Genomic DNA, 18,799 nt, shown 5'->3' with positions numbered 1-18,799 from the left:
GCCAAACATTTTTGCGATAGTTAAAGTTTGACTATGCAAAACTAGTGGACTGCAGATCCATCCCAGAGACATTGAACTAACCATTAACTGCTAACAGACTTCAACAAATAATTTGAATAATGGACTGGCCAGTTTAACAAAATCGCCAATGTCAGTGGTTTTCAGTGTAGACTTAAACTAATAGAGCATATCTGAGTTCCTAATATTAGCAGGAAGGTTATTTTAAGATTTCATAAGAAGCCTTCTGTAGGTTTGCTCTCCTAGTCACTGGCATTTTACATCATTAAACAGCATCACAATTTGCATTTACTCTCACTTACGGTCATTTAAAAAAGCATACAACTTCCTTGGGCTGTAAGCTCCCATCTGTCATTGAAAGGGCGATTTAGTCAAATGGACAGGGCGAGTGTTCAGAAGATTGTGTGGCTGTACTGGTTGTGGGTGGAAGGTGATATATCCTGGTCTGGTGGGTGTGGGTGACGGGGCAGGGTGCACTCGCACAGAAACCTCTCTGTCAGGACAGCGACAGGAAAGAAGGAATAGAAACGCCTCTGTGGCGAAAGTATGAGATTGAGGGAGTGGCCGGTGGCTATTTCTGTGCCCTGCAGAGGAGATTCTCCTAAATACATGGGTACTCAAGACTTGTTTTCCCAGAGTTGATAAAGAAGAATAAACTTACTGTATAGTTAAAGAAGCGTTACATGTTAAAGAGCCCCTATTCTGCTATTTTAAAGGTTCCTTATTTTGTTTCGGAGGTCCCTACAAAAGGTTTACAAGCAGCCAAGAAAAAAGAAACTCTTAAATTTTCTCATAATATACATTGCAGCATCAGCTCTTTTCTCACAGTGTCTGAAACGGATTGATAAAGGATTTGGTTTCTCTAAACATCTCATTTCTGAGAGCCTAAACTCTGCTCTGATTGGTCAGATGACCCAGTCTGTTGTAATTGGTCTACTCTGCTCTGATTGGTCAGATGGCCCAGTCTGTTGTGATTGGTCTACTCTGCTCTGATTGGTCAGATGGTCCAGTCTGTTGTGATTGGTCTACTCTGCTCTGATTGGTCAGATGACCCAGTCTGTTGTGATTGGTCTGCTCTGCTCTGATTGGTCAGATGACCCAGCATGTTGTGATTGGTCTGCTCTGCTCTGATTGTTCAAATGACCCAGTCTTTTGGGTTTTGGTTTGTGTGTTGGAAACGAAACACTCATTATCATATCTGAATTTCAGCTCCAGGTCTTTCTCAGCTCTTGTATACACAGCAGTATGAACAGTGATGATGGCTTTGGCTTTACCCCTTCTAGTCTCAGCTACAACTATAGTCAAATTAGACACTGTTCGCAGGCAGCCAATCAAGACCATAGGTTGGCATTATGCAAATTTGTTACAAACGGTTAGAGCAAGAAGACTAACATATGAACTTCTATTATCAATGTATTATAGTTTAAATGATTTACTATGGTAATTGACAGCATGTAACAGATGCAGTTGACTGTTGTTTTGCAGTCTAAAAAAGATGGTTTATGAGTGGGACTGTTTGAGACACTTGTAAAAGAATGACTGTCAGCAGATGAAACGCATTATCAACAGATGGCTATAGTTTTGAAATAGGCAAATATTTATCAGCCTAACCAATACATCACTCTATCACATTAAAATGCAAAGCATAAGGTTATGCCTGCCTGTTTTTTTTTTTTTTTTTAAAAAGAGAGAGAAAGAAAGAAACTTAGAAAAGAAAGAAAAATAGAAAAATAATGTCAAAGCATGCAACGAGAACATTAGTGTAACTTGTTTTGGCTGTGGTTCTGGTGGTTTTAACTATAGCCTCGGCTGAACAGCAATGCGTCTCTTGCGAGGGCAGACTTCTCCTAAAAACGTATCACTACAGAAGACAGCCCAGCCACTGAGTCTAAAGTGAAGCTCTAACTACCAGGCTTTCCAGGAAAAATGTGGCGTTGACATGATACTAACTCAGTCATGAAGCTCCCTCCCCAACACATCTGCACACAAACTGTTTATACAACTGAGCAAAATGAGCTCCTAATATGGTGAGAAGAAAGTGTAAGGTCTTTCGTCCTGCACTGGAGTAAAGACAGACAGAAAAATAAACATTACATCAGGCTTTCAGATAAGACTGTCTGTTATTACTATAGTATACCTCTTAATGTACAGTATCAGGAGCTACTGAATTTCAGTCAGCATGGAAGTTTGTGTACCAGCTCAAGAACAGTGTTATTGTACCATTGAGATACCATTATAGTTTTTATTTTAATTCTTTTTTTCTTTTTCTTTTTTTTTATCTATAATAGCCCTGCTTCCGAAAAATGAATATTAACAATTCAAATGTTTTGGTTTGTGTTTTTGGTTTTAGATCAGAGCTATTTTAGCCAGTTACCTGGTGCACTTTCATTTTCTTCAATATTTAGCAGGAGAATATTCAGTTAAATTTATGCAGTATTTTGCTCCACAAAGTCACACATGGATTCATTGTGCCGTAATGAGCGTTGCCCTAGAAACGAGAGGTTTCTGCGTCTGCAAACGCCTCAGAGAAGAATCAAATGTTGTCGTTTCATGATTATGATAAGGACAAACACACAATGTGAACACTGCAGAAGTCCCAGAGATCTGCCTCAGGGTCCTTTACCAGATTTGACATCTGGTAAACTGGACAGGAAGCGCTCCGTCGTGTGTTATCGTGGGAACAGGAGCGGGGGGGTGATGAACTCTGTCTGAGTGCAGGGACATCGCTGGACAATGATGATGAGCTGACTCTAGCCGAGCTTACAGTGAAGATGCTCAGCAGAGATTTTGTAATGATTGCAAATGGGTGAATCTCACAAACAAGAGGCAGAACAACAGAATGAATCAAAATTGAGCCTATTTTAGGACATTATTATTTATATACTATAGCAATTTATAAAATACATAATGTATTTTGTATTTTTAAAATTTAAATAAATGCATGGTTGCAAGTCAGAAATACTGATTTATTGTTTTAAACATTTTAAGTTGCATACATTATTTTGTTTAGTTCTTTTGACATAATAATGCTGATCATGACATTAACTTCATATTGTGTGTATTTTAAACTCAAATTTCTGAGTTAATTGACTTTTTCAAGAATTTAAGTTGTAGGAACTTGTGGATTTCTAGTTCCCAGCATGCTTTGCATAGGACTGGATAAGGAGAATAAATGTTGAATAAATGTTGTTATTTTATTTATTTATTTATTTTTTAGTGAATGGATAGGCCTGTTAGTGTTTATTGCAGTTATGTTTGACATTTAAAAGAGTTTCTGTAATGTTGAAGTTTTTCGCAGTGTGCTGAAGAGTAATGAAGTCATCTAGCAATGACTGCGTTAATGCCGGATCTTACTTGTTCATTAAATATACATGTTAAATAGGTTATTTTAAGCATGTGCTATGATAGCTGTGGATTTGAACTGAAATAGATTAGATGAATTAGTTCCTGGTCTACACCTCAAGTAGTAAGAGCGACTTGCTACAAATTGTTAAGTCCCTTTAACTCAATGTAGTTTGTTGGTTAAATGTACAGTACAGGTCAAAAGTTTGGAAACATTACGTTTTTTTATATTTTTGAAAGAAGTCTCTAATGCTTATCAAGGCTGTGTTTATTTGATCAAAAATACAGAAAAAAAAACAGTAATATTGTGAAATATTATTACAACTTAAAATAATAGTTTTCTATTTGAATATACTTTAAAATGTCATTTATTCCTGTGATGCAAAGCTGAATTTTCAGGATCATTACTCCAGTCTATCACATAATCCTTTAGAAATCATTCTAATATTCTGATTTAATATGAGTGTTGGAAACAGTTCTGCTGCCTAATATATTTGATGAATAAAAGGTAAAAAGAACTGCATTTATTCAAAATAAAAAATATCATATGCAAATTCTTCCAAACAGAGATCAAATTCTGCTGTAAAGCAGCTCTAAAAAGGCAATATTGTCATTATTCAGGTGAGGTCAGTTCGGTGTTGATTCAGTTCAGTTCAAATGAAAATAATTCATTTCAATAAAATGATTTTTATTTAAGAGTGTTGAACACCCTCTGTACAGGCGTGAATTTGCATTTCCTTCAGCCTGATGCTTTTTTATTTCACTTTTGGTGTGAAAGACCCTTATTTGCCAAAATATGTTTGTTTGTTTTATTAAAAAAAAAAAAAGCCTGGGTTATAAAAAGTAACGCTAAAGTAACGTAACATTACTTTCCATAAGAAGTAGTTTTTTTTTTGTTTTTTTTTTTTTTTTTTTAAGGGAGTAACGCAATATTGTAATGAATTACTTTTAAAAGTAACTTTCCCCAAAATTGGTAACGATGTATGAAGAAGTCACTTTCTAACCAATCAGCTTTCTGTTGGTCAGCATGGCAAATTCACATGACCAACTTGAACTTATGGCTGGATCTGAAATGAACTTCACAAAAAATTCACCAAACAACAGTAAATGTGACTGAAGTGTAATGGTTTTATGTAGGCCTACTGTAATTTAATTTATTAATAAAATAATTGAATCATTTATATTACATCATTTTTACTGTGATGCGGTAAAGTAATCTAATAAGAATGATTATAAAACAGTGGGAATCGCTTCTCAGATCCCACAGGAGAGAGTGATGCGGCGTGAGGAATCCTGCAGGAAGTGATGTGTGTGTGAGTGTGAGGCCTGGATGAGCTCATCAGACTCCAGAAGATGCACTCTTGCCCTCTGACTACGCTTCGGGACAAGGAAAATAAGGGAGACACAAAAATCCTGCTTTCTGAATGAGTCATGTGGTTGACACCCATCGTGTACTGGAGCTTACAGGCAGGGTGACACAGGGATCGTTTTGATCCAGTTCTCTATGACTGAACAAATAACATTGAAGTATTGAATAACCGATAAATCCACTTGATAATAATGTGGTTCAAGTCAAGGTTTTCATGCTTATTTCAGTTATTTACACATGGAGGTGCTGCATTAGCAGTTATTAATGAAAACATATAGCAAGTGAAAGGACCTAGTGTATATACAATCACACCTCACAGAGGTCATAGTCATAGTCCATGACTATGACCAGGTCCAGTCATAGTTGCGGATGTTGATGCAGATTTCCTGTTCCTCGTTTTCCAAGTCTTTGTGGCTTTTTTCTGCGTGTGTGTGTGTGTGCGCGCGCGTTTTGTGAATTCTGTACTTTTTTGTGTCCTCCATACTAATATTTCAAACAGAAATCATTGTATTTTGTAATAACTGTTGGCTAAACAAGTGAACACAGTAAAACACAATAAAACCATATTAACAAACAATACTTTTAATGTCAGATTGGGGCAAGTTATTGATTAATGAATCATTTGGTTACACTTTATTTTAAGGTGTCATTGTTACAGTGTAATTATATATTTAAGTACCGAGTAATATTAAGCAACTACATGTATTTACTATAGGGTTAGGGTAGGATTAGGGTTTGGTTGAGGGTTAGTTGCATGTAATTTAGTGTTATTACTATGGTAAGTACAAGTAACATATGTAACAAGGACACTGTAAAATAAAGTGTTACCAATCATTTTTACTATAATTATGTAATCAATTTTTATTAATAAAAACAAAAATTTGTATTTTTATTTTTTGTGTCATTTTTTACTATTCATAAAAGCGATTACGCAGCCTTTAATTCATTTTCAAAACATATATTATGGAATATGGCATTTTTCCTTTAGTGTTTCATATTTCGTCACTGGCAGCAGGTTCTTATTGTGACAACTTCCCCCATACCGCATGTGTTTTATGAACTTATGTCATAAATCTCTTCTTTTTTTTTCTGGTCAATAATCATGTAAAGTTGTATTAACTTAAATAAAGGACTTCAATGTGCCATAACAGAAATCACATTTCAAAAACGAACTTACCCTATGAAATATTCAGTCAAATAAAAAAAACTGGACTTATCCAGTCGCCCTATATGAATCACAAAAATCGAATATATGATTACTGATAATGATATATATGAGTTAAGAATATCCAGTATACAGTCTTGAAAGATGCTTTGGCATGATTCCACCACTAGATGGCCTTGAAGCGCTGGCTCTTTGACTTTCTCTCATATCTTGCCATGACAGCTCCACTCCTGCTCTTCCTGAGTCTCCAGTTTTGCAAGAAAGCAAGTTCCATATTTAGTTGTTCTAATATTTTTTATTATTATTATTGACACTATTTACAAAATAATCTTCTATAGGCAGTGCAGCTAAAATTGTCAACATACAAATTGTAGCAACTTTTAACATTCCCATAAATTAAAGACTCTTTAGATTCATTTGATGATCCAGTTCTTTTTACTTAACTTTTCTATTCATATCTACTTTTCCTATTTACTTTATAATTTTGTTTATTTGTTTGTTTGTTTGTTTGTTTGTTTGTGTTTGTTTGTTTGTTTGTTTGTTTGTTTGTTTGTTTGTTTGTTTGTTTGTTTAAAGGTTAAAGCAATAGTTGTTCATTTTTGGGTTGAAACCCAGACAGCAACATAATCCGGCCCAGATCCGACCTTATGTTGGTGTCTGGAAATGCTCCTTAAAATGAATTACTATTATATATATATTAGGGCTGTCAATCGATTAAAATTTTTAATCGCGATTAATCGCATGATTGTCATGAGTTAACTCGCGATTAATCGCATTTAATCGCACATTTTTTATTTGTTCTAAATATACCTTAAATTAATACTTTTCAAGTTTGTAATACTCTAATCAACGTGGGCATTGATAAATATAGATGCTTTATGCAAATGTATGTTTATTATTGAAACCATAGTCAATATAGCATGCAGACGAGACATGTTTCAAAGGTCATAGATGTTTTTCAAAGAACTTGTTCATGTCTATTAGACACATGTAGAAAGTTACTTCTCTTTCTTTGCACTGAGCAATTTACTAACACAAAAATGTTTATATTTTTGCATGACAGGGCAGCTCTTCTGAAAATGTTAAATGTACATTTAGCATTTATTATTACATTGTAGTTTTTCTCTCTCTGTGCCCATTTTGATGAAGCTAAATTCTCAATACATTCTCAATAAAACGTACTGTTTCTGTTGTCAAACAACGGAATGAATTTGAAATGGTGACTGAAACGCGACCAAATAAACATAACCAGCTCTCCCTTCCAAGACGTTAATCTGCACAAAAAATCTGATAATCGAACCGTCGTCTTGTGAAATCAAATACACATAAACTAAAGACAATATCCGTGCTCTGATTTCGGCTATATTTGTAAAATTAGAGAAGCAACATAATATCTGTGTTTAACTGAATTAAAGCGCTGCTCCTCCGCGTGAGACGCAGAGAGAGAGAGAGAGAGAGAGAGAGAGAGAGAGAGAGAGAGAGAGAGAGGTGCGCGCGCGTGCTGGGAGAGCAGTACCGGCGGTACCGGTAGATTCTCAGAAACTAAATAAGGTTTGGGCGCTTTGTTGAAGGGAAAAAAATCGCTAAAGGGGTCTGCAATGTCGATAAGTTGCCAACACTGTCTATCTCCATTTCTCCAACTAGGTTTTGGGTCACGGGTCAAACAGAAAATACGCGCTGCGTTAATCGTCCGTTAAAAAAATTAGTGCCGTTAATATGATTTTGCGTTAACGCGTTATTAACGCGCTAAATTTGACAGCCCTAATATATATATATATATATATATATATATATATATATATATATATATATATATATATATATATATATATATGTCTATCCTTCTTTCTATCTTTCTGCTCTTTTCCATAAAATTAAAAATAATAATAATAATATACGACACAAATTGTATGGGTTACTCTTGTGATGCTTTTTGTTGGTGTTTTAGGGGGGAGCAGGGTCATGCCGTCTAACATCTCTTTTCCGACTTCCTCAGACTATAGACAAATAAACAGCTTTCTTTAATTGGATTTGATCTTGACGCGTTGTGTACAAATCAAATGAAAAGTTCAGACAGTGCCACATGTTGATGCATTCATGGTCATCCATTATGTTTGTACACATAGATAGCACATGTCTTTATGTAGAAGTGATTTTTGTCAGGAATCGTGGGAAGGCTCCTTCTATTTTGTTATTGCAGACCAGTAACCTCAGTGATGCAAACAATAGCAGGAAATTCTCCTGGGCGGAGGCAGCGCGGCTTCCTCATTGGCTGCCAGCATTCACAATGAGTGAGAATGGAGTCCGCTGGGAAAAGTGGAATATGCGTGGCTTAATTGACACTAAAGGGATATGTGTCTCATTCATTTCCAGAGTGTGTGCACACATCTGTGCATTCCAATGCATGATTTCATTCAGCGGGCAACACGTGTGCATGCTTTGAAAAAGTTCAAAGCGCTGATACAGTCAACAGGTTTTATGTTTCTGATTTTTCTTCAAGAAATAAAGAGCACTGATTTAGTTTCTTTCATGGGGTGCAAAACTACTTTTAGTAGAATGTCTAGACCGCCTTTTTCCGTACAGCATGGTTCAAAAAAACTCCCTCGCAAAGAACACAAACGTTTTGCAAGCGAATGCAAAGTTTATCTGGGGGCCTTTTTTCCATCCATGTCCATTTAGGGGTTATTTTAAATTGTAATAATATTTCACTGCAGCCTTTAAAAAATCTTACCAACCTAAAACTGTTAAATGATAGTGTACTTCAGAGGTTAAAATGCAACCTCTTAGTTGCATTACTGATGCACTTGATCTCCATGTGATCCCTGACAGCAATATGTTGTCGGCCCAGTTCCGGCCCACATCTGGTACCAGTTGAATCCACATGTACCAGATGTGACCCGGATCTGGGCCGACACTATATTGCTGTCTGGGAAACGGTCTCTGCTTTTCTGAGGAATTTATATAGCATGTTATGAATAATTAATTTCAGTAATTTAATGTATTGAATTCAAAAAGAAGAGGATTGTTATGGTTTCTTGTGTTTTGTAGATTGGAATCAGAAATCTGTCTTCTGGAGAACGAAGAATCCCAGATCTCGGCTAAAGAGCAGGTTCTCAGAGAGCGACTGCGGGAAACGGAGAGATCTATTGAAGATCTACAGAAGGCAAGTGATCCTGGAACACAGAGAGAGAGGCCTCGAAAACTGACCTCAGACACAGATAAAATGTCTGAATATCCTTGCAAAATATCAAAGCAAGTATCATTTATTTTAATAGAAGACAGGACAAAAACCCGTTTAAACTGATGGACTACAACTGTGGTTACTCTTGAACTTGAGGGTTACTAATGGTGTGTTCAAGTCCTCAGGGAAAGTTCACATTTATGAGTCATAATTACAGCATCAGATTGGATTCAGATCACAGTGCTGATGAATCTTCTCTTAATTAACTACAAAAAATACAGCAAGAATTTTAAACTCTACTTCTACAAAATAATGAACAAAGAACATGCATCAAGTGTGTTCATGCTTTTTTATGTTTTTAATCAATTTATGAAACTAAATCGTTACATGTTCCATTGTAAATATACAATATTTAGTTCATGCTATACTGACATGCAACCATAGAACTCTGCAGGAACGAGTCCTAAAAGCTGGAAATCAATACGGCAACAGAGGTTGTTGGGGTCATTAAATGTACCAAACAGGAAAATTCATCTACTTGTCTGCTTTTACAGCCTCATTGCGTTTATACTCGCGCTCTTTTCTAACTATTCAAACTTGTGCAAGAATCATAAACTGTTGTCGGTCACAGAGCTTATTTTCTGCAATAATCCTAAAGCCAATGGAAAATGCTACTGGGTTTCTGTCGAGGGAACCAGGGTGAACCAGAGTCTTCAGGGTTGGCCTATAAATAAATACATCAGCTCTATTAATATCTACAATGATTTCTCACGGACACGGAAACTCAGAAATCCTGAGGTTATCACATGACTTGAACGCATATTCATACATCCACTAAAAATCACCTTGAATCCAGTAATTACAAAAATAGCTCAGTCCAAATTAGTTCTCATTTGTTCATGCTAACCACTTCTACAGATTGATATTTTGTTATCTAACATTATGGCATGCAGACATTTTTTAAATGTGAAAGAGAAGTATGTAAAAAAAATTGGACTATCTGTTTTTTTTACCCCTTCCAATAGCAGATGAGGAATAATTCTGGAAACCTGTTTAAAACAGTGGTCATTTTTCCAATTTTTCCATTTTAGTGACTATAAGTAACTTTGCAACTATATGTCAACTATCAATCATAAGGGTATCAGTAGACTGTTACGTTATGGTTAGGTTTTAGGGTTAGTAGAATAAGTTGACATGTAGTTGCAAAGTAACTTATAATGTCTGTTGGGGAGCATCACAATAAAGAGTTATCAGATATTAAGCAGACAGTCGACTAATACTCTAATGAGAGTTAGTTGACATGTAGCTGCAGATTTACTTAGTAGAATGTCTAAAGTGGACCATCAAAATAAAGTGTTACCATACGCTTTGGTCACAATAGTCGTGCAGAAATTACACACTTTGTCTCTAAAAGTCTAAAAAATGTAACAGTAATGCAGTAATTTAGCGGAATGCAGCTATTTAAGAAACACTGGGTAACAAAGCACAAGTATGTTAAGCATCATCTTTTCTTCTTTTTTTTCTACAGAGTCTTCAGAATCAAGATGGAGGTATGGAAGCCATTTGCATCTGTATTCTACTAGATGTGGGTTTTTTTGTCCTGTAGTGCCAAAATCAGTCTCAATACAACATAGACATTTCAGGCCTAGTTCATGGGCATCTCGGTCATTGATGTTACTTCCAAGGTACCAGTGCGATGGTAGACAGTCACTCAAAACATGCTCTTCTCTTGCATCCTTTTGTGGGACAGAGGTTTCCAACATTGGACCATTTCCCTCTTGCCTCAGCTGGACTATTGAACTCCACACATATGGCAATGACTCTGCACTTTGTTTACCTTGATCCACCTATTCACAGGGAATCCCTGTATCCCAGAGCCACCATTGTTTTGCTGTAATTCACTTGCGCTGCTTTTGCTGTCTAAGCAATGAGCTGTTTTACGGGAAAAAAGGGGCGATAGAGAGAGAGAGAGGGGCACTCAGTTTAGTATGGGGTATTGGAAGGGGAGGGAGCAAACTCTGTGGACTTTTGAACACAGGAATCTAGTTTTAGTGTCTCTTCTGCTCTCCACCGGACAGATGCGGTGAATTACAACTGCTCCCAGATCCCGGACCTCCCAGAACTGAACTCCCAAACTCCCGTCTCAGCTTCAGGGGATCAACAACCGCCAAGAAAATCTGGTAGGTGCTTGTTGGGCCTGTGGGAGGGGCTGGGGTTGATCACGGGTTTGGGCCAAGGCCAAAAGTGGGTATGGTAATGTAGATTACAGATGGCGCAGTTACTCGCCATGCGAGGATGGCATATTCCATAATCTATGTACAGTAGGGTAACCGGCCACCAGTTTCAAACACATATCAAAGGCTTAAACTGCTTTTGTTGGGCATGTGCTAATGACCAGTTCAGAGAAGCTCAGCTTACAATAGGCCTGTGATGGAGATGAGTGTAAAAGTCCATTGCCATTACCATTTATTGCATGTCTAGTTCATGTCTCACTCCATCAGTTGCAGAGAAATGGTATGAATGTACAGGGGAGAAATCTGTTCCAGAACAGCTTTGAATAAAATCAAGGCATCAGCTGAAATTCTTCAGGTATACTTCGTCATCCATTCAAGTACTTAATGTCTTTACATATAAGGTTTAGATCAGTGGTTCTCAAATGGTTGTAGACTTTACACTGGACACCAAGTTGTGAAAGTACCACAATTAGTCATCGTTTAAAATGCCAAAGAAAGTATGAAGAACTTCATAAGTATTGCTATGAACTTGGTTCACTGAACTGCATGGGTCCATCAATATGCAAATGTTATTAGCATGACATCGGCTAAATAGGAAAAAGTACATATTTGTAAATGCATAAACAACAGCAGAAGTGTGATTTACCAACAAACACTGGACCAAATTAGTACTCGCCATGCAGTATAACCAATTGGCAGATGAACGTGCAGGAAAAGTTATTGGACATTTAAATGCATGTTAATTGCAATGCATGGAAATGTATTGTAGATTAAATCTATATTAAATGCAATTAGCTGAACTTTAGTGTGCTATTTTTGCCTCACTTAAAGGACTAAAATGCATTGTTATAAGTAATTGCATAATTACTTCTATTGTCTTTGAAATATGGTTAAAGTTGCTGCAGAATGAACTGATGGAAAACTAAAATATACTTTAATGTAATTTCTATTAAACTTGTATGTCATGTTTTTAAATATATTTGCAATTACACATTTGCAATGATGAAGTTGCAATTTAGTACATTTAAAATATATGAATGTTTTTTTATTTAGTTAAAATTATATTACCTGCAAGTGAAGTTTTTAAAAATATATACTTTTAAGATTTGAAGAACAGTGCCAGTGCACTACAGTACAGTTATGCTCACTTCTTTTTAGCAAGGATATTTTTTAGCTGCCCTAACTATGCACAATTACATGGCTAGTTGCATTTTATTATTTGCATTTAGCATTGTTTTTCTTCCCTGAACCACTTAGAACCACTGGTTTTAAGGGGGGGAACACATTCTGTTGTCTATAAGTAACATTGCACCTACAAGTCTACTAACTCTCGTTATAGTGTTAGTAGAGTATTAGTAGAATGGTAGGGTCTTAGAATAAGTTGACATGTAGTTGCAAAGTTACTTGTAGTCAGTATAATGTATGTTGAGGAGCGTCACAATAAAGTGTTAACAGATATTAAGCAGACTAATACTCTAGTTGACAAAGTTACTTATAGTCAACAGAGTTTTCAAAAGGGACCATCAAAATAAAGTGTTACCAATAACTCCAAAGATTGTGTCATCGACTAAGCTTACGTCAGCATACAGCGGTTACTGGCAACAGCGTAATAACAGTGCAAAGGGTAGGTTGAATTTGTTTTCTGCCTTTGTTTTTAATGCCAATTTATGAGACTGTACGAGTATTGCATGGGCATAGTGACGTCACTGAAAATCCCATTAATAATAAGCATGCCACATTTCAGTAATGCATGACAGACCACCCTGAGTAGACATTAACCCACAACCGTCTGCACTCTTCCCCAAGCATTATACGCCATGGAGATCAATGTCGAAAAGGACCGGAAAACGGGTGCCACCAAGATCCTCTCGACCTCAGCAGTCAGTCCACGGGACGCTCACCAGAGGGGCGTCAAAGTCTACGACGACGGCCGCAAGGTGATCTATGAGGTGCGTTCTGGGGGATCTACCACACTGGAGAACGGCACGCACCCCTGGAGTCCCGGACAGGTGGACCAACTGATGCAGCAAGTCGGCCAAACCCAGCAACGAGACGGCGCCGGCCGAGTCACTGTCACTCCGGCAGAGCCACAGCCAAAGGGAGGACAGTTGAGCACCAGAGAGGCCAAGCAAGACACACAACAAACCCCTAGCAAAGGCTACGAAGGCGAGGTCATGGAGACGCCAAAGGCCTCGGCCGACAAACCGGTGACCATGATCTTCATGGGCTACCACAGCATTGAGGACGAGGAGGAATCCAAGAAGCTGCTCGGCTTCGACGGCACCATCAAGGCCGAGATCGTCCTCATCGACGAGGACGACGAGAAATCTCTTCGGGAGAAGACCGTCACCGATATGTCCACCGTCGACGGCAACGCCGCGGACCTCGTGTCGGGTCGGCCTCTGTCCGACACCTCTGAACTGTCCTCAGAAGGCAAAGACGAAAGCTCGACCAAGGAACTGCCACCCACAGGTACTGAAAAGAAAAAACGCTGCCAGTGCTGTGCTGTCATGTGACCTTTCTCCCGCAACTTCTCTTTTCCTGGAGCACATTCACCAAGGCTCTGCCTTCCTTTAAAAAACAAATCTCACCCTGTTACTAACAGCACCTCCACCTCTGTGACGTGAGAGAAGTAAGCTTCTCACTCTTTCTTTTCCACAGATCGTCTGGTTCTCTTGGTGTAAGGTTGCACAACATTTTGAAGACAAGGCGTTGGCCGATAGCGTATCACACACTCTTAAAAATAAAGTTCTTTATCGGAATTGACGCTTCCGTGAAGAACCTTTAACATCCATGGAATCTTTCTATTACACAAAACATTCTTTATAGTGGAAAAAGATTCTTTAGATTGTTTAATGTTCTTCACACTTAGAAAATTACTGTTAATTAAAAGGTTCTTTGGGGAAACAAAAATTCTTCTATGGCATTTTTAGGAGTGTACTTTTGCCCCATAAAAAAAAAAAGTTTTATTATTCTTTATTGTAATTATCGTTTGAGATATTAAAAAAATAGTATGTAAATGTAGAAGACTTCAACCTAGAAGTCCAATATATAAGGTTGGATAATTTCATAGAACTTCATACAATGGTGTAGCATTGATTTTTCAAAAATATTGTCCATAAATGTCCATCCCATTTGATCATTCACATTATGGAAACACAAAGGTAGATCCATTAATAAGCATGTCTCAATATTATTATGTTCTCCAGTAGCCTTACAAAGCCTTCAAATTACTTAACAATTGCCAGAAGCATTGTTTATCAAAGATATTTTTGTTTACACATCCAGATTTATTTTTCCCAACAAATAGAGACAATGTACATATGCTCGCATTCAACTGATCTCATTGAAAGACGTTTGCCTTTCTGTGCCTCTGTATCCTCGTATTTGATGGGATTTTTAATGTTTTCAGCTCCAAAAAAGGAATATTAAACAGACTCACAATAAAAAAGGTTTCAGATTCGACTGCTATCAGATCAGCTGAATCGTTCAAACAGCGTTCAGACAGAACAATATCAAGCTCAGCACTGCCAATGTGTGCATTGATAAAACCTCTCAGAGAATAAAAGCTCTGCCGTGACACAGACAGACACTCGATTACATGCACTATGGAAGTAAACAAGGTGCTAAATATACAGTATTTAGGTCCATTTGCTCTCAATTTCGACACTCAAATTCAAAGCATGCATTAATTCTCTCTGATGTAAAGTGACAGGTTAAGCAGTGAGAGAAATATATAAGAAACAGTACTATGGTCTGAACTATTGTACATGAATATTTTAGAATAATTATTCATAAATCACAGAGATTACGGCTGCATATATCTAATATGCATGTAGATAAAGATTGTACATATATATCCCACTCAAAATGAGTGTTTAATCCACACTTATTTATATTGAAACCTGAAAGTTTATTTAATATATGCACATTGTTTGCATATTCACACTTAGATGCCAAGACTTCTCAGTATGGTCATAAAGGACATATTTTATTTATTTCTAAGTAAATTCTTCTTCTTTCACTAATACCAGCTGCCTTGCTGTTTTCTGCATTCATTTTTCTAAGTCTTGCCACATTACTGAAGAACTTGTTTTAGTGCCATAAAACATCATGTTTTTGTACAAATGATACTCAGATGGGGAAATGAAAAGCCAGCTTACTGTCACTGCTCATATTCACAGTGAACAAATATATGAAATATGGTCAAGATACTGGTAAAACGCTGCCCTTTTTGCCCGTCTTCCAGGCATAACTCACAGTACCTGAAAAATGTTTCACCCAGTCTAAAATGAAGATAAATCTACATTAGTGTGGGTAATATGCATGTACAGAACATGTCATTTAAAAACTAGTTTTTGAGTGCTGAATTATGCTTTTTTTTTTTTGTCTTTAAGATCTGATGTTGATCTTTGATTCATTGATTTCCCAGAAACAAGATTAATCAATAATTGCCTAAATAAGTTAAATATGCAGAATCGATTCATGTGTAATGGCCGATGAAATTCATTATACAATGACATGCTATATAGATAACTTGTTTAAAGTGCCGTGTATTAAGGCCGTAGCTGAAATGATTCTGTAATCAGTGCCAAAACAAAATCACAGTTCACCTTTTTAGGCTTAGAGACCCCATGAAATTGCTTTCATGAGTTGACATTACAGCTAACTAGCTAGTCACAGCCCACCAAAACCAAGGATTCAGGGTCTGACTGGATAGTTTGGGCAATTATCCCCTGCTGGTCGATGCTATAACTGCACCTCCAACCCGATCTCATGAGAATACTTGAATGTTATGACATGGTGATTTTGTATGAATTGATTCTTATGAAAACATGATTTTTTTAGAATAAAACGAACCGTCAGTGAGGCGTAAACAGATTTGCTATTCAGCACCAAAATATTTCTGAACTGCCATAAGAGTGTGTTGAATTTTCCTGCAGCTGTAGAGTAATTAGTTATTGAAAATGTATAGCAGATGTGATTGGCTAAAAAAAAAACATGACGAAACTGACTTCCCGGGTTGCACACTGTATCCGAACATGCGTCAACCGAGGTGAATGGTAGCAATTAGCTATTAAATACATATGGATTTTATTTTATTGTTGTCCAGGCCCCTGTGAACAAGACAAGTCATCAATATTCTTGTTCAGCACATTTTAAATGCATGTATCTGTTAAATGTTAATGTTTTCAAACCTTATGAGCACACACAGATGGTCTCGAAGCGAACTAACTTGGACTTTTTTTAATTCATGGGGTCTTTAAGACTGGCTGAGCATTTCACGTTTGAGTCTGTTTACACAATGTAGTTACGAACAAGCTACTTAAAACATTTATGATCCCAGAATAAGGCTTGTGTCCATGTTGTCTATCAGGATCTTTCAGCCTCAAACTGCCTAACAGTCAATTCAGTTTTGGACTCCGATCTGCCATGAAATTACTGCTGTGCTTCTTAATTGAGATTCTGCTGTATTTTTGTAATCTTGAAGTGTAATTTTAATTGTTCCACTTTGCTTATCTTTTTTAATGATTATAACATTCTCTTTCTGTATCATATCATCCTTTCCCTCTCTCTCTCTCTCTCTCTCACACACACTCTCTCCAGTACGGACTGCCAGCACCGATGCTGTAACATTGGCTTTAATTTATTTATTTTTTCCTTTGTATGGTATACTTAGTCCAATAAACAGCATTTTTTCCAATGTGCCTACCCTCCTGTGTCTGTGCTATGGTTCTTTCTCTAACTAATTTCCCATCATCGGGACATTACTACCACTTCCCTCTATCCGTAATCTCATCCTCCCTCCTCACACATGTTTCTGGGCAGCACTAACTACGGTCTTGAGCTACTCTCTCCAGATGTGAATGAGATGCTGATGTGTCTGTCCCGCTTCACAGATTGCATGAACAGCAAGTTTAACCCTCACCAGATCTGTTCCCTCGCTCACAGTTAAAGCTGAGGAGTTGTGAATTCACTGCAGGTTTGTAAGAGTCATCATATCAGTAGGATTAGAAAACCCTGGACTCTGACAACAGAAGGAGTGTCATATTTGAAATATGTAAATATTAAGTATATTTGTGTTTGTTTTTCAGTAAAAACATCCTTATAACAAGATCATTTTACCTGCTAAAAAAGCTATTTACAATATTATGGACATGGTATATGTAGATACTGTTGAAAATGTTGGGGGTCGGTAAGATGTTTTAATATTTTTCAAATAAGTCTCTTCTGCTCACCAAGGCTGCATTTATTTGATCAAAAATACAGTAAAAAGAGAAATATTGTGAAATATTATTATAATTCAAAATAGCTGCTTTCTATGTGAATGTGTTCAAGTGTAATTTATTCCAGTGATCAAAGCTGAGTTTTAAGCATCTTTGATTTCATGCTCAAGAAACATTTATGATTATTATCAATGTTGAAAACAGTTTTTGGTTCAACAGAAATTACTGACCAAAAACGTTTGCACGGTAGTGTATATAATATAATCTAAAAATAAGCTGATACAGTCTTGCTTAACCAGTAAATCTTTCATGTTTCAATGATGTTTTAGTGGAAAACTGACTCTCATTTAGCTAATCTAATGACTTATACTGAAATAAGCACCAAAGGGCATCGCACACACTCAAGCCTTTAACTATGTACATATTATGTGTTTATAATCAGCATTTCTTTTCATTACAGCCTGATTCTCCATCTTCAGTTTCAATTATTCGCTTAACATATTGCATTGTAGAGAGCAGGGTGGCCAATGAAATGTCAATATATAATTCAATTGAATCTGAAATAAGCATTTTGCACAATATTAACTGTCTGTAACTAGATTTTGGAGCTGACACAACTGGTACAAAACACTGGGACAAAACTATACATGGTTAATTGGCCAGTGCTAATAATCTGGCTAAATATTAGATGATCAACATGGTTTGCCTGAACGGATGATTGATAATTTGAATAACTGTATTTCACAACATACGAAGTTCTGACAGTCTTCCCTCATAACCCCTAAACACCAGCATTCACAAAGACATTAGGATGCACTTTATTCTGATGGTCCACTTTAGACATTCTACTGACTATAAGTAACTTTGCAACTACATGTCAGCTCAGTCATTAGAGTATTAGGTTTGGCTTGTAGTTGCAATGTTACTTATAGTCAGTAGAATGTCTAGGGGGAACATCAAAATAAAGTGTAAGCAGATATTATATACTAGTTGTTTAACGAATGCACAAAATTTATGAAACTTACTAATGTGCATTAATACCCTCCTACGCTTCATGTTTGCTATAACATATTGAATACTATGGGTGTTGTAACTGAGTTGTTAAAGATCTGGGCTGGTAACTGAAAGGTTGTAGGTTCAAACCTTGGGATGATCCACTATTTGTGCTCACCGAAACTCCAGGTTACGTACTGTAAGTTACTTGAGTAAAATCATCAGTTGAGTCTTCAGCTGCCTTCCCTTCAGATACTTTTACAATAAGCA

At 36.8% G+C, this 18,799-nt stretch overlaps 1 protein-coding gene across 2 annotated transcripts in view; it reads left to right on the top strand.

Moving 5' to 3' along the window:
* Nucleotides 1-18,799, top strand: part of palm2akap2 (PALM2 and AKAP2 fusion) — a 96,039-nt gene that overhangs the window by 21,944 nt on the left and 55,296 nt on the right. For both annotated transcript variants that reach the window (XM_081354813.1, XM_081354812.1), the window contains exons 5-8: nucleotides 8,943-9,057; nucleotides 10,604-10,625; nucleotides 11,154-11,255; nucleotides 13,116-13,781. In XM_081354813.1, the coding sequence (XP_081210939.1) occupies nucleotides 8,943-9,057; nucleotides 10,604-10,625; nucleotides 11,154-11,255; nucleotides 13,116-13,781 (905 nt within the window). The remainder of the gene's footprint in view (nucleotides 1-8,942; nucleotides 9,058-10,603; nucleotides 10,626-11,153; nucleotides 11,256-13,115; nucleotides 13,782-18,799) is intronic.

This window comes from Scardinius erythrophthalmus (assembly GCF_964197995.2).
Source record: "Scardinius erythrophthalmus genome assembly, chromosome: 23".
Classification (NCBI taxonomy): Eukaryota; Metazoa; Chordata; class Actinopteri; order Cypriniformes; family Leuciscidae; genus Scardinius; species Scardinius erythrophthalmus.
Note: the sequence above shows the minus strand (reverse complement) of the source record. Positions and strands in the feature narration are given on the sequence as shown.